The sequence below is a fragment of the Megascapheus bottae genome, chromosome 8 (genome assembly GCF_031878675.1).
Source record: "Megascapheus bottae isolate mThoBot1 chromosome 8, mThoBot2.hap1, whole genome shotgun sequence".
Taxonomy (NCBI): domain Eukaryota; kingdom Metazoa; phylum Chordata; class Mammalia; order Rodentia; family Geomyidae; genus Megascapheus; species Megascapheus bottae.
Genome location: NC_143516.1, coordinates 26,352,195 through 26,367,704, shown reverse-complemented (window position 1 = coordinate 26,367,704; position 15,510 = coordinate 26,352,195). Strand labels below are relative to the sequence as shown.

The 15,510-nt window shown below is 39.4% G+C and overlaps 1 protein-coding gene across 1 annotated transcript in view; it reads right to left on the bottom strand.

Annotated features, from left to right (window-relative positions):
- Nucleotides 1-618: 618 nt before the first annotated feature.
- Mtcl3 (MTCL family member 3) overlaps nt 619-15,510 on the bottom strand; it is a 34,293-nt gene continuing 19,401 nt past the window's right edge. The window contains exons 4-6 of the mRNA XM_090338160.1: nt 9,839-9,910; nt 2,401-3,648; nt 619-732 (exon numbers count right to left, since the gene is read on the bottom strand). Of these exons, the coding sequence (XP_090194286.1) occupies nt 622-732; nt 2,401-3,648; nt 9,839-9,910 (1,431 nt within the window). The 3' untranslated portion in view covers nt 619-621. The remainder of the gene's footprint in view (nt 733-2,400; nt 3,649-9,838; nt 9,911-15,510) is intronic.

The window sequence follows — 15,510 nt, the reverse complement described above, 5'->3', positions numbered from 1 at the left end:
TACTAAATTTCATCACAAAGTAAATGCAGAAAGAATTAGATTGGCGAGAAACTGGTCAAATAAAATAGCATGATTCAAAGTCTAATCCACACTCAGGCTTCTAAAAACATGTCTACACAGAGGACACAGAGAATGTTTTAGCTGGTTTCCATGAGGCCCATATATCATTTATTCATGCGTTTTTGACAGATAATGTGGGATGTTAAGGTTATCTTGTTGGCAATGTACTTTATAAACCTAAATAACCGATAGCAAAGATAATCTCATACAAATCTACATCTAGATGTATAAAGAAAAGGTGTCATTTAAACTATTCATTAATAGTCTGTATTTATTAATACAAATGCAAATGAAGGAGTTAAAGAAAGAAGCAAAAATTAAAACGACTTATACCAAAAGATAGTCAGATTTTCCTACCTGATATATTTTCGTGCTCAAGCTTCTTATTAAATTTGGCTGTGGTAAAGATGAGTTGTGTCTTTTTTACAGAAATAAGCAGTCTTCAGTGTTTTTACAGCATTGGTTACTACAGAAATTATACTTCTTTTACTTCTTGTCTTGAAGGATGAACAAAATAAAACAAACTGAAAACACTACAATGAATGGTAAATGATGAAAGATTTACAGTACAAAAAACAGTGTAAAAAGGAAGACAAGTTTAAATATTGTTGTGTACGAAAGTGATGAAAATAATACAAGAATGAGAATAAGCAAAATGATAGGCTGGAACATCTGGGAAGGTAAATGCAAAGACAAAGAGAAGAGTTCATTAATAATAATTTTTGACACATATTCCCATCAATTAACTATTTATTTAACTTAAAATCAGGAATCTTCCCTGAAGCCTTTATTAACCAAAATCTGAATCCAGTACACAGTTCTTTCACTCTCATTTCTATTTTCCCCTTGAGGATATAGTTTAAAAAACAACACACATGCTCAGAATATTAATAAGAAAACTAATTGTTTCCTGTAATAGAAAAATTAAACTTTAACATTTCAAAATCCAATATGTCTCTCATAAAACTTCTTTCATGGCAAAGCAGAGCAACATGCAAGATAAATAAGCAATGGGTTTGCAGTTTTGCTAGTTGTGATCCTAAAAAGCAGATAATCTAATGTCATGCTTCAGTGCATAGACTAAATTTTAAATATAAATGTTTCACTGGTGCTCACTGGTGGCTCATGTCTATAATTCCAGCTACTCAGGAAGCTGAAATCTGATGAAAATTCTTTCAGGCCAGCTTGGGGCAGACAAGTCTTGGGGACTCGTATTTCTGCTTAGCCAGCAAAAAGCCAGAAGTGGAGGGGTGGCTCATATGGTAGAGTGCCAGCCAAATAGCCAAGCCGGAGTGCAAGGGAGACTGCAAGGGCCCGATGTTAAACCCCAGTACCAAAAAATTAGTCTTGTGTGTCTTAAAAGCCATGCAAGCTGTGGTACTTCAGTGGGTTCCTTCTCCATTGGGTAGAGGCCAGGCTTGCCCCAAAAGGCAAACTTGTCTTTCGTTTGGTAAATGCTGATGAATTTTGACAAATGGTCTTTCAAAGGCCACCATACCTGTTGAGTGGCCCAGTTCCATTCATCCGTTGTGCCTCTACAGGTCGGAATGGAGGAAAAATGGTGATTTCCCCTGGTCTAGAATCTTTATTACTAAGTCTGTGGCCTGGTGTTTTCTTAATGCTATATTGTAATGCTCTTTTACTAGTCATGAGACTTTTTTACTACCGAGCCAAGAGCGATTTTCTCTAGAAAATCATGTGACTAACTTATGGTAGGGAGGTAGCTTGCATAGTGTGTATTTTTTGATGTAGGTTTACGCACAGATTGTGTCTCGGTAAATGTCCATCAATCTTGTTTCTTTCTGCGTTTATTAAATCTGAAGCTCAATTTAGAGCTTGGCTCAAAAAAAAAAAAACAATCTCAAGTGAACACTTGAAAAGTCCTATTCAAGAGGTTTTGTTAGTTGGTAGGCCAATCTGCGAAAGTAGAATCCTATGAAAGAAATGACTTCCTGAGGTAATCATGTACAATGAGAGGGGGGGAAATCCTTTAATCTTGACACAGAAAAAGCAAGGGTGGAGGGGTGGGGTTCAAATTTTCCCCTTCAAAGAAATAGAGGAGAGATAGTTAGAAACGAGTGGATTACAGGGGAAAATAAAAAATAAAAAAGGAAAACAACATATCCACAGGCTCGGGGCGTGAAGAATCGTGGTGTTTAAAATAAAAAATAACCCACAGATGACCTAGGGGGGCTTGAATCCCCAGCGGGGCTGAGGGGCTGGGGGGCCTGGCCTAGGGCGGGGATGGGAATCCGGACGTGGAGACGCCCCACGGGGGACTGCAGCTCCGCGGGCCAGCCTCGCCATCGCCGCCCCTGCGCGCAAAAGGCAGAACTGTACCTGACTCACGGATATGGGCTCCTCGGCACCGCCGCCGCGCTCGTCGGCGGCTTTGGGCACCTCGAGGCGGTCGATGAAGGTCTGCAGCTCCTTGCGGAAGGCCTTCATCTGCGCGTTGATGCGGTAGAGCAGCTCGTGCTCGCGGATGCGGCTGCCGTCGTCCTCCTCCTCCATCAGTCCGAACAGGTCCCCGTTGGCCACGTAGATGCGCGCCTCGGTGATGATGGTGCTGGTGTCGGCGATGAGTCGGTCGATGGTTTTACCCAGGCGTTCGGCCTCGGAGCGGATGTCCTTCATCTGCTGCCGGTCGGAGAAGCTCTTGGGCCAGGCGCCCCCGCCAAGACCACCGCAGCCTCCGCCTCCACTTCCGCTTCCGCCGCCAGGCGCAGGGTAGAAGGAGCGCGTCGGGGTGAGGCAGCGGATGTTCCGCACCTCCTCCGAGTCGCTCTCGCCACCGATGGGCCCCTCGCGCTTGCGGTGCGGCGGGCGCGAGTCATCGTCGCTCTCCTTCTTGCCGGCGTCGCTCTCGGCGTCACTGTCGCGGGGGCTGCCGCGGATGCCCAGGTGCGAGGCCAGGTCGTAGCGCTGCATGTTGGACATGAGCACGCGGTTCTCGTACTGCAGCTGCATGACCTTGCCGCTGAGCTCGTTCACCTGCAGGCGCGCCGCCTTCAGCTCCTCCTGCAGCGCCTCGCTCTTGGCGCTGCTGCTGCTGCTGTTGTCATGGTGGCGCGCGCTGTCGTGACTGCCCGACGACTTGAACTTGTACTTGTTGAGTTCGGCCGTCAGGCGCGTGTTCTGTTCCTCCAGGTCCGCCACGTTCCGGCGCAGTAGCTCCGTCTCGTCTTCCACCAGCTGCAGGTGCTGCCGCAGCTCCGACAGCGACTCGCTCTGCTCCCGCAGGAGCGGGTTGGCCGAGCCGTTGAAGTCGTCTCCCCGCAGGTCGTCCAATTCGGCCTTCAGGCCTCTGTTCTCCACCTCCAGTTCCACAATTTTCCGGCCCAGGATGTTGGCTTCTTCCTCTACCAGCCTCAGCCGTAGTTTGAGCTCAGCTTCTCGGGTGCTGGGGGGACCCCCGGCTTCGCCTTTGGGCAGGGGACTGTCCAGATCGCCATAAAAGGATCTGTACTTCTGAAGCTCGTGTTCGAATCTGTCCTTCTCTTTGTCGATCTTGGCCATTTTCTTGCGCATCAAAGCGGCTTCTTCCTTCACGAACTGCAGCTGGCATTTCAGATCTTCATTGTCCTCCTCATGTAAGGGGGGAAAAAAAGGCAGGCGGTCATTGTTATGGAAATGAAAACCATGAATAAAAAACACCTGCAAGAAAAGAAAAAAAAAAGGCATCTCTTTTTCTTGTCCTTAAGATGTCATGGCACGTGGAGAAGTGGATGTTGGGTATTTTCTCCAAATCAAATACATTCTTTGGCCAACTGGAAACCAGGGTAACATTGCATCCCGGAAACAAAAGGAGAAGGGATATGAAAAGGGAAAAAATAAGTCGTCACAATTCAGAGACTATTGTGTTATAATTATGCATAAGTGTTTGATGGTCATTTTGACAGCGCTCCTTTTGTTTTGTTTTCAAACGATGTAAATTTCCTTAATTGTAATAAACATGAAATCTAGGACTGTGAGGAACACGTTTAGCAATTCATTTACTCAATGCACGAATGTTCCCACCATTATGAACAATGTGACACTGAAAATAAACTTGTAAGGTTATACAGTTCCAGTTTGTAGATATTCAGTAACTTGATCAAAGTTACATAGCTAAAAAAAAAAAAAAGCACATAGCTAAGAAATGGGGAGAAAAAAAGGTGGAATTTGATTTCATTCCATCAGAAACTAAGGCTCTTGATCACTTTGCCATCCAAGGAATCATCTTCTACGATCAGAGAAAATTGTTTTAAAGTTCATTAGTAGGGAAGGTTTAACACTAAAATGATCCATCCAAGGACAGTCGGATAGGTTTTCTATTACACATGACTTCTAAAATAGAATGCACTGCCATTAGTGTGAAACAGATTGCTGACTCTTTTTGGAGAAAGGATAACTGAATAGACATGGAAGAAAGTCCTGTCCTTCATTCTTAATACAATCATCAACTCCGAATCATTAACTACAATGACAAATTCTAAAGGAAAAAAAAATGGAACTATTTTTCTCTGGGAGTTTTTGTAGGAGTACATTAACTATGTCCCAGATTGCATTTCCCAAGGGACATTACTCAACTTCTGAGTATGCACTTTTGGGCATGTAACTCCTGTGGACTTTGGATCCTTTGTTTTTACTTAGTAGCTATCTATCTATCTATCTATCTATCTATCTATCTATCATCAATTTATTTACTTTGCAGTTCCAAGAGTATAATCTCTATCTAGTACATACGCAACAAGCTCTCTATCATTGAATGGAAGCTTTTCTCTTAACAACTACAACAACAAATATCAGGGATAAAAGTCCTTCCCTTAGGGGGAAAACCAAGAGGGGGGGTGGGAGGGAGGGTAATGGGGACCAAGACATGTGGAAGGGTATCAATATATGTGAATTAATGCACCTTCTATCTGGAAAATATCATGTAACCCTTTTATTAAATACAATACAAAAATATTAGAAAAAAAGTCCTTCCCTCATCTGGCTCTGAATATCCTATGTTTGAGATGCATGCTAACAAAGAAATAGAAAGTGTAGAGAAAAAATACCACAGGTGTGATTCAGAACCTCTGAGATGGAAGTGATGTGGGACAGGGGACATGTGTCCTATCCCTCCATATGTTAATGGAGAGCTGCTGGCTATGTAGAGTCCGCAAACCACATTCTCTCCTTCAAGAAACACTTCTATCAGCTATTTGAGTAAGTGATATTTTTTCCTTTTACAGAGAGGAGGTGTTTCTTAACACAGCAGATCAGAGCACGGAGCAGAATATGCATTCAGGCTGATTCCAAAGCTCATGTTCTCTGTATTGCATACACTGCCGCTACAACAGCTGCAGAAAAGAAAACCAGGGAAATGGGATGAATAGATTATAGAAAAGAAGTAGCAGAAAAGAAGAGAACATTGCAGAAATTAAAAAAAAAAAACCTCAGTAGTATATACAAACAGGAGGAAAAAGGGAGTAGTGACCAAAGGAAGATTTATGATTTGTTATAAGATTTGTTCCTTAGCTTCTCAGAGATGGAAATTTCTCCACCAAAGACTTGGGAACCAGGAAATATAATGGTTTAGATTACATTAACGAAGGAACCAAAGATAACCCTGATGCTCTGAACTTAGTTGTCTCACTATGTTGCATTGCCGATAGTAGGGACAGAGAACAAAAGGAGTGGGTTGGGAGTATGTTTTTTAAATATTTCCCTTAAAATAAAGGGATGGATTAAAAGAATTTAGGGGGAAAAAAGCATATAGAATCTCAGGGTCAACTTCATGAAGAGAACTCAGATCTGCTGAGTACATTAGAATGAGGTTCTTTTATGTGATGGGTGTAGCTATGATGGTAGTTACAGAGACATATAAGAAGAGAAGGAAAGATTGCATAGAGAATCTAAGGCCATGTAGGCTACTAAACTAATAAGAAACAATATGTGAACTAGTAATGACCAACTATTAAATATGATTTAATATAAGCCAAATTTTGTTAGAAAGACCAAGTCAAGAATGAGTGTTATTATAGCAAATATAATGTTTCCACCATGGCCACCAGAAGAAAAAAAGTTGGAATGTTTTTCTAATATGCTACAGTCTGAATCTAACTAAAACAGCAGTGGGTGGAATACAAGCTGCAGAGTGAGCAAAATTACACTTCACTAGCCATGTTAAGCAAATAAAAGAAAAACTACCTGACTTGTATATACATAAGCTCTCTTAGTCAGGATGAATGAAAACATGAGAGTTATTTTCAAGCTTGGGCATATTTTGTATGTCATCATGAAGGAGAATATGTAGCAAGATGATGATGGCACAGCAATTACTTTGCATACTTAAAATGGCATCTTTTCAAGATACAAACTGTGAATGTTGCAATGCCACATACATTTTAAGAACTCTGTCTGCCAACTTGTTTCACATTCTTCTTATAAAAAATTGATTTCTGTCCCATTAATGGATTTAAAATTTATGTATCTATTTTTTTAACTTCACCTGAGCTGCTGATCTCCATCCATGCGATATAGTGTACTCAACTGTGTATAGAAGAAGCTGCTAAACTAGCACAACGATGTTCATTGCAGCACTATTTACCATAGCAAAGATATGGAACCAACCCAGATGCCCCTCGGTTGATGAGTGGATCAACAAGATGTGGCATTTGTACACAATGGAATTCTATGCTGCTGTTAGAAAGAACGACATTGCCCCATTTGTAAGGAAATGGAAAGACTTAGAAAAAATCATATTAAGTGAAGTAAGCCAGACTCAAAGGAACATAGGCTCAATGGTTTCCCTCATTTGTCATAATGAGTAGAAACCTTGGGCTCTCCTAGCAGAGATTTACAATAGAGCAAAACCTAGACACATATAGGATGACACTAAATGAAAGGACCTCCAGGATATAGAAACAAAAGCCATGTAATGAGTGATTGTTGTCCTTAATGTATTATGTTATCTCTCATCTCTTTAGCTGTCCCTTGGTTATCTCATATTGTTACAGTATTTCACCTTGTTATCTGATATATTGGATATATACTTGATTGTTTATTTGAAATTGGATAGGGAATCGGGGAAAACAACATGAGTGGCAGGGGGGTGGGTGGGAGGGGAGGGAAATGGGGACCATAACATGAGAAAGGGTATCAATGTATGTGAAGTAATGCACCTTCTATCTGATGAATATAATGTAACCCTTCTACTAATTACAATAAAAAATATATGAAAAAAGAAGCTGGTAAGAGTGTCTTCCTACATAAATGAGCAGTCTGCAGTGTTTTGCGCACAATAGTTTAAACAATAAAACTGTTCTGGTTCTATTTTGTACATGAAGGAACAATCATACCTTTCTAAGCTGTAACAGGAAGACTAGTACTTTGTGCATTTTGATATATTTCAGTTCATTTTTCCGCAGTGTCATCCTTTTGACACAACTGAGTTTCTCATAAGTACCCTAGTTCATGTACACCAGAATGCTAACTAATACTGTGTTTAAGTTTTGTGTTGCAATAACAAATGGAATAAACTTGAATTGGCTACAACTAAAAAAATGCTTAGCTATCTTTGAAGCTGGGCAGGGAAGCATAACTGTTAGGGGGAGCAAAAATGAAGAGGAATCATAATGAAAAGTGTCTAGTCCATTGTACCTGCCCATCGAATATTCACTCCTATTTTCTACAATGATTAGTAAACCTGAAAAAAAAGAATCATAGTGTTTCAAGACTTGAAGCAACTTGTCATTTTGGTGTCTATTAAAGACTAATGTATAAGAAGATAGAAATGATCTAAGAGGAAGAATGATGAATGAAGATGATGAATTGCTAGAAAGATGTGACCTGAGCTTAAGAAACCCATTGCTGGAAGCTAAATTTTATTCTAACCAATCCTATATATTAATTCATCTAATTAACTGAACAACTGGTTGTGTGTGTGTGTGTGTGTGTGTGTGTGTGTCTGTGTGTGTGTGTGTCTGTGTGTGTGTGTCTGTGTGTGTGTGTCTGCGCCCACCTATGTTGGGGCCTGAACTCTGGGCCTGGGCACTGTCCCTGAGCTTTTGTGCTTATAACTAGAGCTCTACCACTTGAGCCACAGCTCCACTTCTGGCTCTTTTTTTACTAATTACTTAGAGATAAGAGTCTCCCTGGTCTAGGCTGGCTTTGAATTGCAGTTCTCAACTCTCAGTCTCCTGGGTAGCTAGGATGACAGATATGAGCCACCAGTGCCCAGTTACATTCTTCCTTTTATAGATGAAGAAACACTGGCACAGAAAGAACAAGTATCATGTCAAAGATCACACACTTAGTATATGCCAGAGGTTCAACTCTATGTAACACAATCCTAAACTTCTTGCTTCTAATTGCTAGGCAACATGATTTGTTAGTTAAAAAAAAAAGTCATCCTGCTGCTGGAGAAACCTGTAGGAAATTGACTAAAGAAGTCAAAGAAACAAAAACTAAATATAAGGTACAGGCGTAACAGGAAGTTATATCATGTGAAACTGCCATGACTGAAGATCAAAATTAATAGCATGCTGGAAACATCCTATTGCTTGATCTCAAAATGAAGGATGTTGGAACCTCCCTCCAAAAATGTATATTGAACATGCCTAGACTCTACACACAGATGATTCAAAACTAAATAAGGGGGATCCTATTCATACAATGTCTTGACTCAGTAGGAGAGATCCATTTCTAACAAGTATTACAATAGAAAAATGGGATTTTGTATTACTCTATACACATGTGAACTAATAGTCTTCAACCTTTGACTGGACAGCAGAAAATAACTATAAAACTGAGACTTTGTATAAATGAGATTTCTTATCCAAGGCAGTCACCTACGGTAGGTGTTTGAAAAGTGATATCTCATAAAATGAAATAAATGTCTTTAAAATGATAGTGAGCCACAACTGTATTCCTGTAATATTCTAATAAGTTGTGCCCATGAAATAAAAGTTTGTGACTATAAGCATCTTGACCTCTATAAAGTCCAACTAAGAATGTAATGGGCTTCAGAGCAAGGAATCAAGTGAAGAAATCATGGATTTCTTAGATTATTTCAGACCACAGCTGATGGAATCAATACACTTTAATACAGAAAGGCTGACATAAGTTAAATGTATCTTTTTAAGGAAACTTCTGATTGAAGCAAACTTAAGATTTTAGAACCCAAAGTGTATAGCATCTACTCCCTGAACAGAATAGGATGGAAACGGAGATTCTTATGTTAGGGAGAGTGAGGTTCAGAACTACCAAGATCGTTTCTCTCACAGGTGAATGATTACCACAAATTGTCCAGATATATAAATACATAGAACTACTCTTCACTGTGAATGTGTTCTAATGATCTCAGTAAGCATATGGGAAGTACTTCAGTTTTATATTTATTCTTCTGCTTCTTCTTTTCTTTCCTTCTCTCTTCCTCTGCCCCTTTCCTACATTTCTTTATTCATTTTTCCAGTACTCTAGGAACAGTAATTGAATTAACCTCTTTATGAAAGAAGGATATTTGTACCCTGGTTAGAGTTCTTCCATATGGCAACACATGAAGTACTAATGACATCTTGCTGTGTGCTTATAGCGTAAACGCAATTATAACAGGGATAGCTAATGCTGGCTTGAAAAGCAAATCTACTGAGTTCTTCATCTCAGCTCAATCTACAGCTACATAGTTGTTAGGCATAATTTAACTATGTTTTTACATAAGTCTATTGGGCCATTATGTCTATTTATGAATGTAGCTTCTTGTACATTCAGAAGTGCTTGATGTTCTAGTTGAAATTTTATTTCTACATACCTCTGTGGGAGTCTGTTGAGTCTTTTTCTCAGATTTTGGCAAGTCTTTGCTTCCTCTTCTTTTTAAGGATAACTGAAACAAAGCATGAACATGTTTGGTTTAACAAACTATAAAGTTAAATCAATTTTATGTAGTAAGTGTCCTATAACTGCATAATAACAATACAAATAAAAAATTTCACACTATAATCATAATTAAACGGTATAGATTCAAATACATTTTCACTTCAAAGTATATATATATATATAAACTATATTCATCACAGTAGTATATATCTGATACAAATCTCATGAATTCAAGAAAATGCAGGAAAACAACTCATTAAAAATGGTAGTTTTGCCAGGCCCCAGTGGCTCACAACTGTAATCTTCACTACTCAGGAGGCTGAGATCTAACGATCGCGATTCAAAGCCACCTCAGGCAGGAAAGTCCTTGAGACTCTCATCTCCAATAAACTATCCCCAAAAGCCTGGATGTGGCTCTGTGACTCAAAGTGGTAGAGCACTAGCCCTGGGTGAAAAATTTCAGGGACAGCACCCAGCCCCGGAGTTCAAGCCCCATGACTGACAAAACCAAAAATAAGTAACTTGATCATTCAATAGTCCAGTTCAAATGAAGGCAAATGTTTGTTAGCATTCCATGTCATTAAAGAAAATAAAAGAGTTTCTATTTATTATGTTGGAACAAAGTTGCCAAATGCTTGTAAAAACAGATTTCCAGTGTAATACAAAGAATATACATTCTTTCTCTCTTCCCATCAAACAAACCCCATACACATCCATGCTTAATATAACAGAAAGTGGAGGGGGTAGAAAGAAGAAAGACAGCCTCCCTCTCAAAACACAGTCAGACTGGGAACAGCTCCAGCTCATTAGTGTAATGCAGAAATGTGGTCTTTTCCAAGGAAAGCTGGGGATCTGGATTGTTATGTAAAACCTCTCACATTTTATCAGCTTATCCTAATTAAAATTCACCAAGACTTCCACAATTCACAGAACCAGTGCCAGTGTGGTCTGAGAACCATTGTATATAGAATTCAATTATCACTTCCCTTTTCTCCCAACAATGAATGACCTATGAAAATACTAATTACCAATATGTAGAAACATCTACCATATACAATTTACTGAGCTATAGACTCAAAAGTTTGATTTGGGATATTGCATCTTCCAGCAAGATTATTCTTGCTTATGGGCAAGAATGAAGCTAAGCATTGCAGTGCAAACTAGTCAATGCCATGCTTGAGGGGAGTGTGAAGCTAGAATTTTTTTTTCCCTTCCTGTGCTTGAGCTGAGGGCCTGAGCACTGTCCTTGGACTTTCTCAGGATTAGATCTCTACCATTTGAGTCTCAGTACCACTTCTGGCTTTTTTCTATGTATGCAGTACCGAGGAATTGAACCTGGGTCTTCGTGCATGCTAGGCAAGCACTCTGTTACTAGGCCAAACTCCAGTCCAAAGCTGGGATTTTTAGTTTTAATTATGTCATCATCTCAGAGAACAATGCTTGCCCTGGGAGGTAGTAGAAAAATATTTGCTTAACTGATAAATAAATATAAACTATAAAATTCTAAAATCGAAAGTGAATGACAAAAAAAGCGAATGACAAAAGTAGACACTGACAATAAAAGCAGGAAGAGATCAAAGAAGAGGTGAGGCTTCATAAACTGTCCAACTCTGAATATCAAATTCTTCACATTTCAGTTTCTCACTGATGAAAATCTGCCTTGCCCTCATAATCCAACTTTGCCTCCATGGCCCACTAACTGTCCCCTCCTTCCCATTCTCAGGAGTGGCCTCCATGGAGCAATTATAAACTATAACCTCTTTTCCCTAGCCCAAAAGTATGCATTGTCCAGGGTGGAACGTTTTATTGCAACTATCTGAAGTATTTCATCATCCATAGCATCCTGATTTGACTTTGCTTAAACCTTAGACTCCCACTTTCTGGGGCCTTTGTATCTCTGACTGTTTGGTGTTACCTAGTGCCCCTCTGTCTTCTTCCTTCCCTTTATTCAATGTGATCTTTCCTAACATTAACTAATATCCAGTATTCAATGATGACTATATGTTCAGGTACATAGAATACAATGTTGAAGATGATTTCACTCAGAACAAACAGGAACAATAGAGATGAACAAATCCATATAGCACATCCTTTCTAATTCTTTACAGAAAGAAGCCTTCTCAGAAATGAAAGGTGGTGGATGATCAGCATAATCAAATGTGATGTAGAAAGCAATCATATGAAAACAGTCCCAAGTGTACCAAGAATTTTAGAGAGCTGAAATAGAGAACCCGGAACATTCTAGGCAGAGAATGCCTACAGGGAATAGTAAACTAGTTCTACTAAAAATGTACTGAGTCATTTTCTATTGAATTCGTTTCCTTGTATTTAATTCACATCATACCCACTAATGCACTTCATAAAGCTCCTGTGCCACAACAATGAAAACCAGTGCTACCTTTACTTTCTTATGGGGTTCTCAGTCTAATGCACATGACCTGTTCTGTCCCCAATTCAGTAATATGATGAAACATTGGTAGTATAAAAATGGTTATTATGTGGCATTGAATGAGAAATAGTTCATGGCACCTTACGCACATTATCTCAACGAATTATTTTTTAAACATCTCTTCTAGCTGGGCCACCAGTGGCTCACGCCTCAAATCCTAGCTACTCAGGAGGCTGAGATCTGAGGATCAAGGTTCAAATCCAGCCTGGGCACAAAAGTCCATGAGACTCTTATCTCCAATTAACCACCAGAAAATCACAAGTGGCGTGGTGGCTCAAGTGATAGAGAGGTAGCCTTGAGCTGAAGAGCTCAACGACAGCATCCAGGCTTTGAGTTCAAGCTCCATAACTGACAAAAAACATCTCTTCTGCTTTACTTTGTGGATACTGAAACTAATGCTTAGAAATAAATTCGATAAAGCACAGCTTACTAAGTATGATCACCCTAAGAGCAATATCAAAGTAAGCTGGAAAAATCACCCTAAGAGCAATATCAAAGTAAGCTGGAAAAATCTGTTAGTAAAAGCAAATTCTTTTTTCTTTCTTTTATTTTATTTTGCTAGTCCTGGTGCTTGAACTCAGGGCCTGGACACTGTCCTTGGACATGTTTTTCTCAAGGCTAACATTCTGTCACTTGAGTCACAGAACCACTTCTGGCTTTCATGCATGTTAGGAGAGTACTCTACCATGAGTCTATGCTCCTGGCCAGTAAAAAGAAATTTTGTATATCATTTTAGCCCTCTAAATAAAAAACCCTAAGTATGAGGCCCTCTGGTCTATGGCTTCTTGTTATTATTTCTTAAGACAGAGTTTTGCTGGATAACCAAGCTAGGCTAGAATTGTAATTGTCTTCACTTTGCCCCTTGAATGTTGGGATTACAGGTATGGGTTGCCTCATCAGCTTCTGAGTGTGATTCTGATGGCACAACTTATCCTGGTCTAAAGTTACCATTAGATAAATGGCAGATTCACATCCTGATCCAAGAGACTTTGACCTCTGGTACCTATTAGATTGCAGGGGGAGAAATGGCTTAATCAACCCTGGAGCTAACATAGATAGTGAAGTAGCTAAGGGATGATTTCCAGAATAAAGTAATATTTCATTTTGGATCTGCTAGAAGAGTATCATGTAACAAACGATAGAAAAAGAAGATAAGCAATAACAAATCATTTCATATAAAAGACCCATTTCTGGGAAACAAAGAAACCCAGTATGAATGTAGCAGAGTATAAAGAGGAAAGTGACATAAAATTTGTTGGTGCTCTATGTCAGGTAAAGGTACTAAATAAAGTTGATTTTTTTTTCTTTGTGCCAGTCCTAGGGTTTAAACTCAGGGCCTGGGCACTGTCTTTGAGCTTCTGCTCAAGGCTAACGCTTTACCACTTGAGCCACAGCACTACTTCTTGCGTTTTCTGTTTACATGCTACTGAGGAATTGAACCCAGTGCATGCTAGGCAAGCTCTCTACCGCTAAGCCATATTCCCAGTTCCCATACAGTTGAAATTTTATCTCACTAAGAGCAAATGATTCTGAGGTGCACAGCACTACTACTGAGCTACAGCACTACTTCTTGTTTTTTCTGTTTTCATGGTATTGAGGAATTGAACCCAGTACATGTCAGGCAAGCACTCTAACACTAAGCCACATTCCCAGCTCCCATAAAGTTGAAATTTTATCTCACTAAGAGAAAATGATTCTGTGGTCCTCTAGGAACAGTGATGAGTTTTAAGCAAGGTATAACGTTATTACACTGTCAATGTTCAGCAATAAAAAGACATACAGGTGGCAATCTAGCCATAAGATAAAAGGATGACATGTTACAGGTTACAGGTAAAAGTTTGGTCTAGTTCAGAAAAATAGTACATTGCTTTTAAACTACCTGAGGTATCACCATTAAATTTTCAACAAATAGTGAAACATCTTTTTATATTCTACTAGGTTTTAAACCAACTTTCTACCTGTGAAACAAAGATGAATGATTTGCAGAATGGAAAAAGTCCTAGTAATAATGTCAATCTAACAGTCTCTTTCCCCAAGGATAAAACTGCCTTGCTTCTTGTCCGGTCATCCTACTTGCCCTTCACCCACAAATCTAGAAACCTCTTTGAGATGGAAGACTACAATGAAACCTCAGATTTTCATTGTTCATGAAACAGCCACGTTATATGAGTTTCCAGATCAATATGGTTGAAAACATTTCTTGTCCTCTTAATTCTTGGCATTCCTGACTTCAGCTTTTTCCAACAGTAGTTATATTGTTCTTTTTATCCAAGTGAAGGACAGGAATTCTTTTTTTTCCCAATCATTACATTTGCATAGCAGTTATATAAAGTAAATGTTTCATATTCTGAAAATGTTTTGACGTTGACATTTTTGCTCAACTGAAATTTGGTCTGTTTCTCAATGTGTAATACCTTTAAGTTTTGAGCAATTAGGTAGCAAAGATGAACCTTCCAAAAATGCTACAAAAATATGTGAAGTACATAAATTTCTCTTACGTTGATAAAATAAAAGGCAGATCTGTGTGTATGGTGATTAAACCATGTATTTACTCATTTAGGCAAAGAATAAAACACCAGGCTAAGAAAGGTAAAAGCCAGCATGCAAATGACACAATTTCTCTTTTTCTGAACTGCTAGTTTATATTGTGACTCTAAAGTAAGAAATGTGCAAGCTAACAAAGAAGGCTTTGTTATTTCTGAGAGTATCTTCTCTTTGCATGGCTGCATACATGTAGGGTACTAGTTGTACATACATTACACATATGCAATATGTCTTCACATTTTCAACTAAGGGGCCAGCAGAACACTTACAGGTTCTGACAATCAATCTGTAAATATCTGTGATTTCAGGCAACATGGAGTAGGAGGTCCAGGGTTATCTGACTGAAGATGCAAAGAAACTTAAAGAGGCAGAAATTCTCTGACAACCAGGTCATAGGGAGACATGGGAGAGGCTCTGTACCTAGAAGAATCTTTTTTCTCTTATTCTTCAAATTATATCCTAACACACAGAGAGCCTAGCAGTGGCAAGATAGGTGAGAATATGCAGAGATTCTGCACAGGGACCTAACATCTATTTTCTCCCTGAAAGGTGAAAACCTTTATTTACTCCGACATAATTTGGACTCTGGAGAAGAACAGTGATGGAGAAGCAGA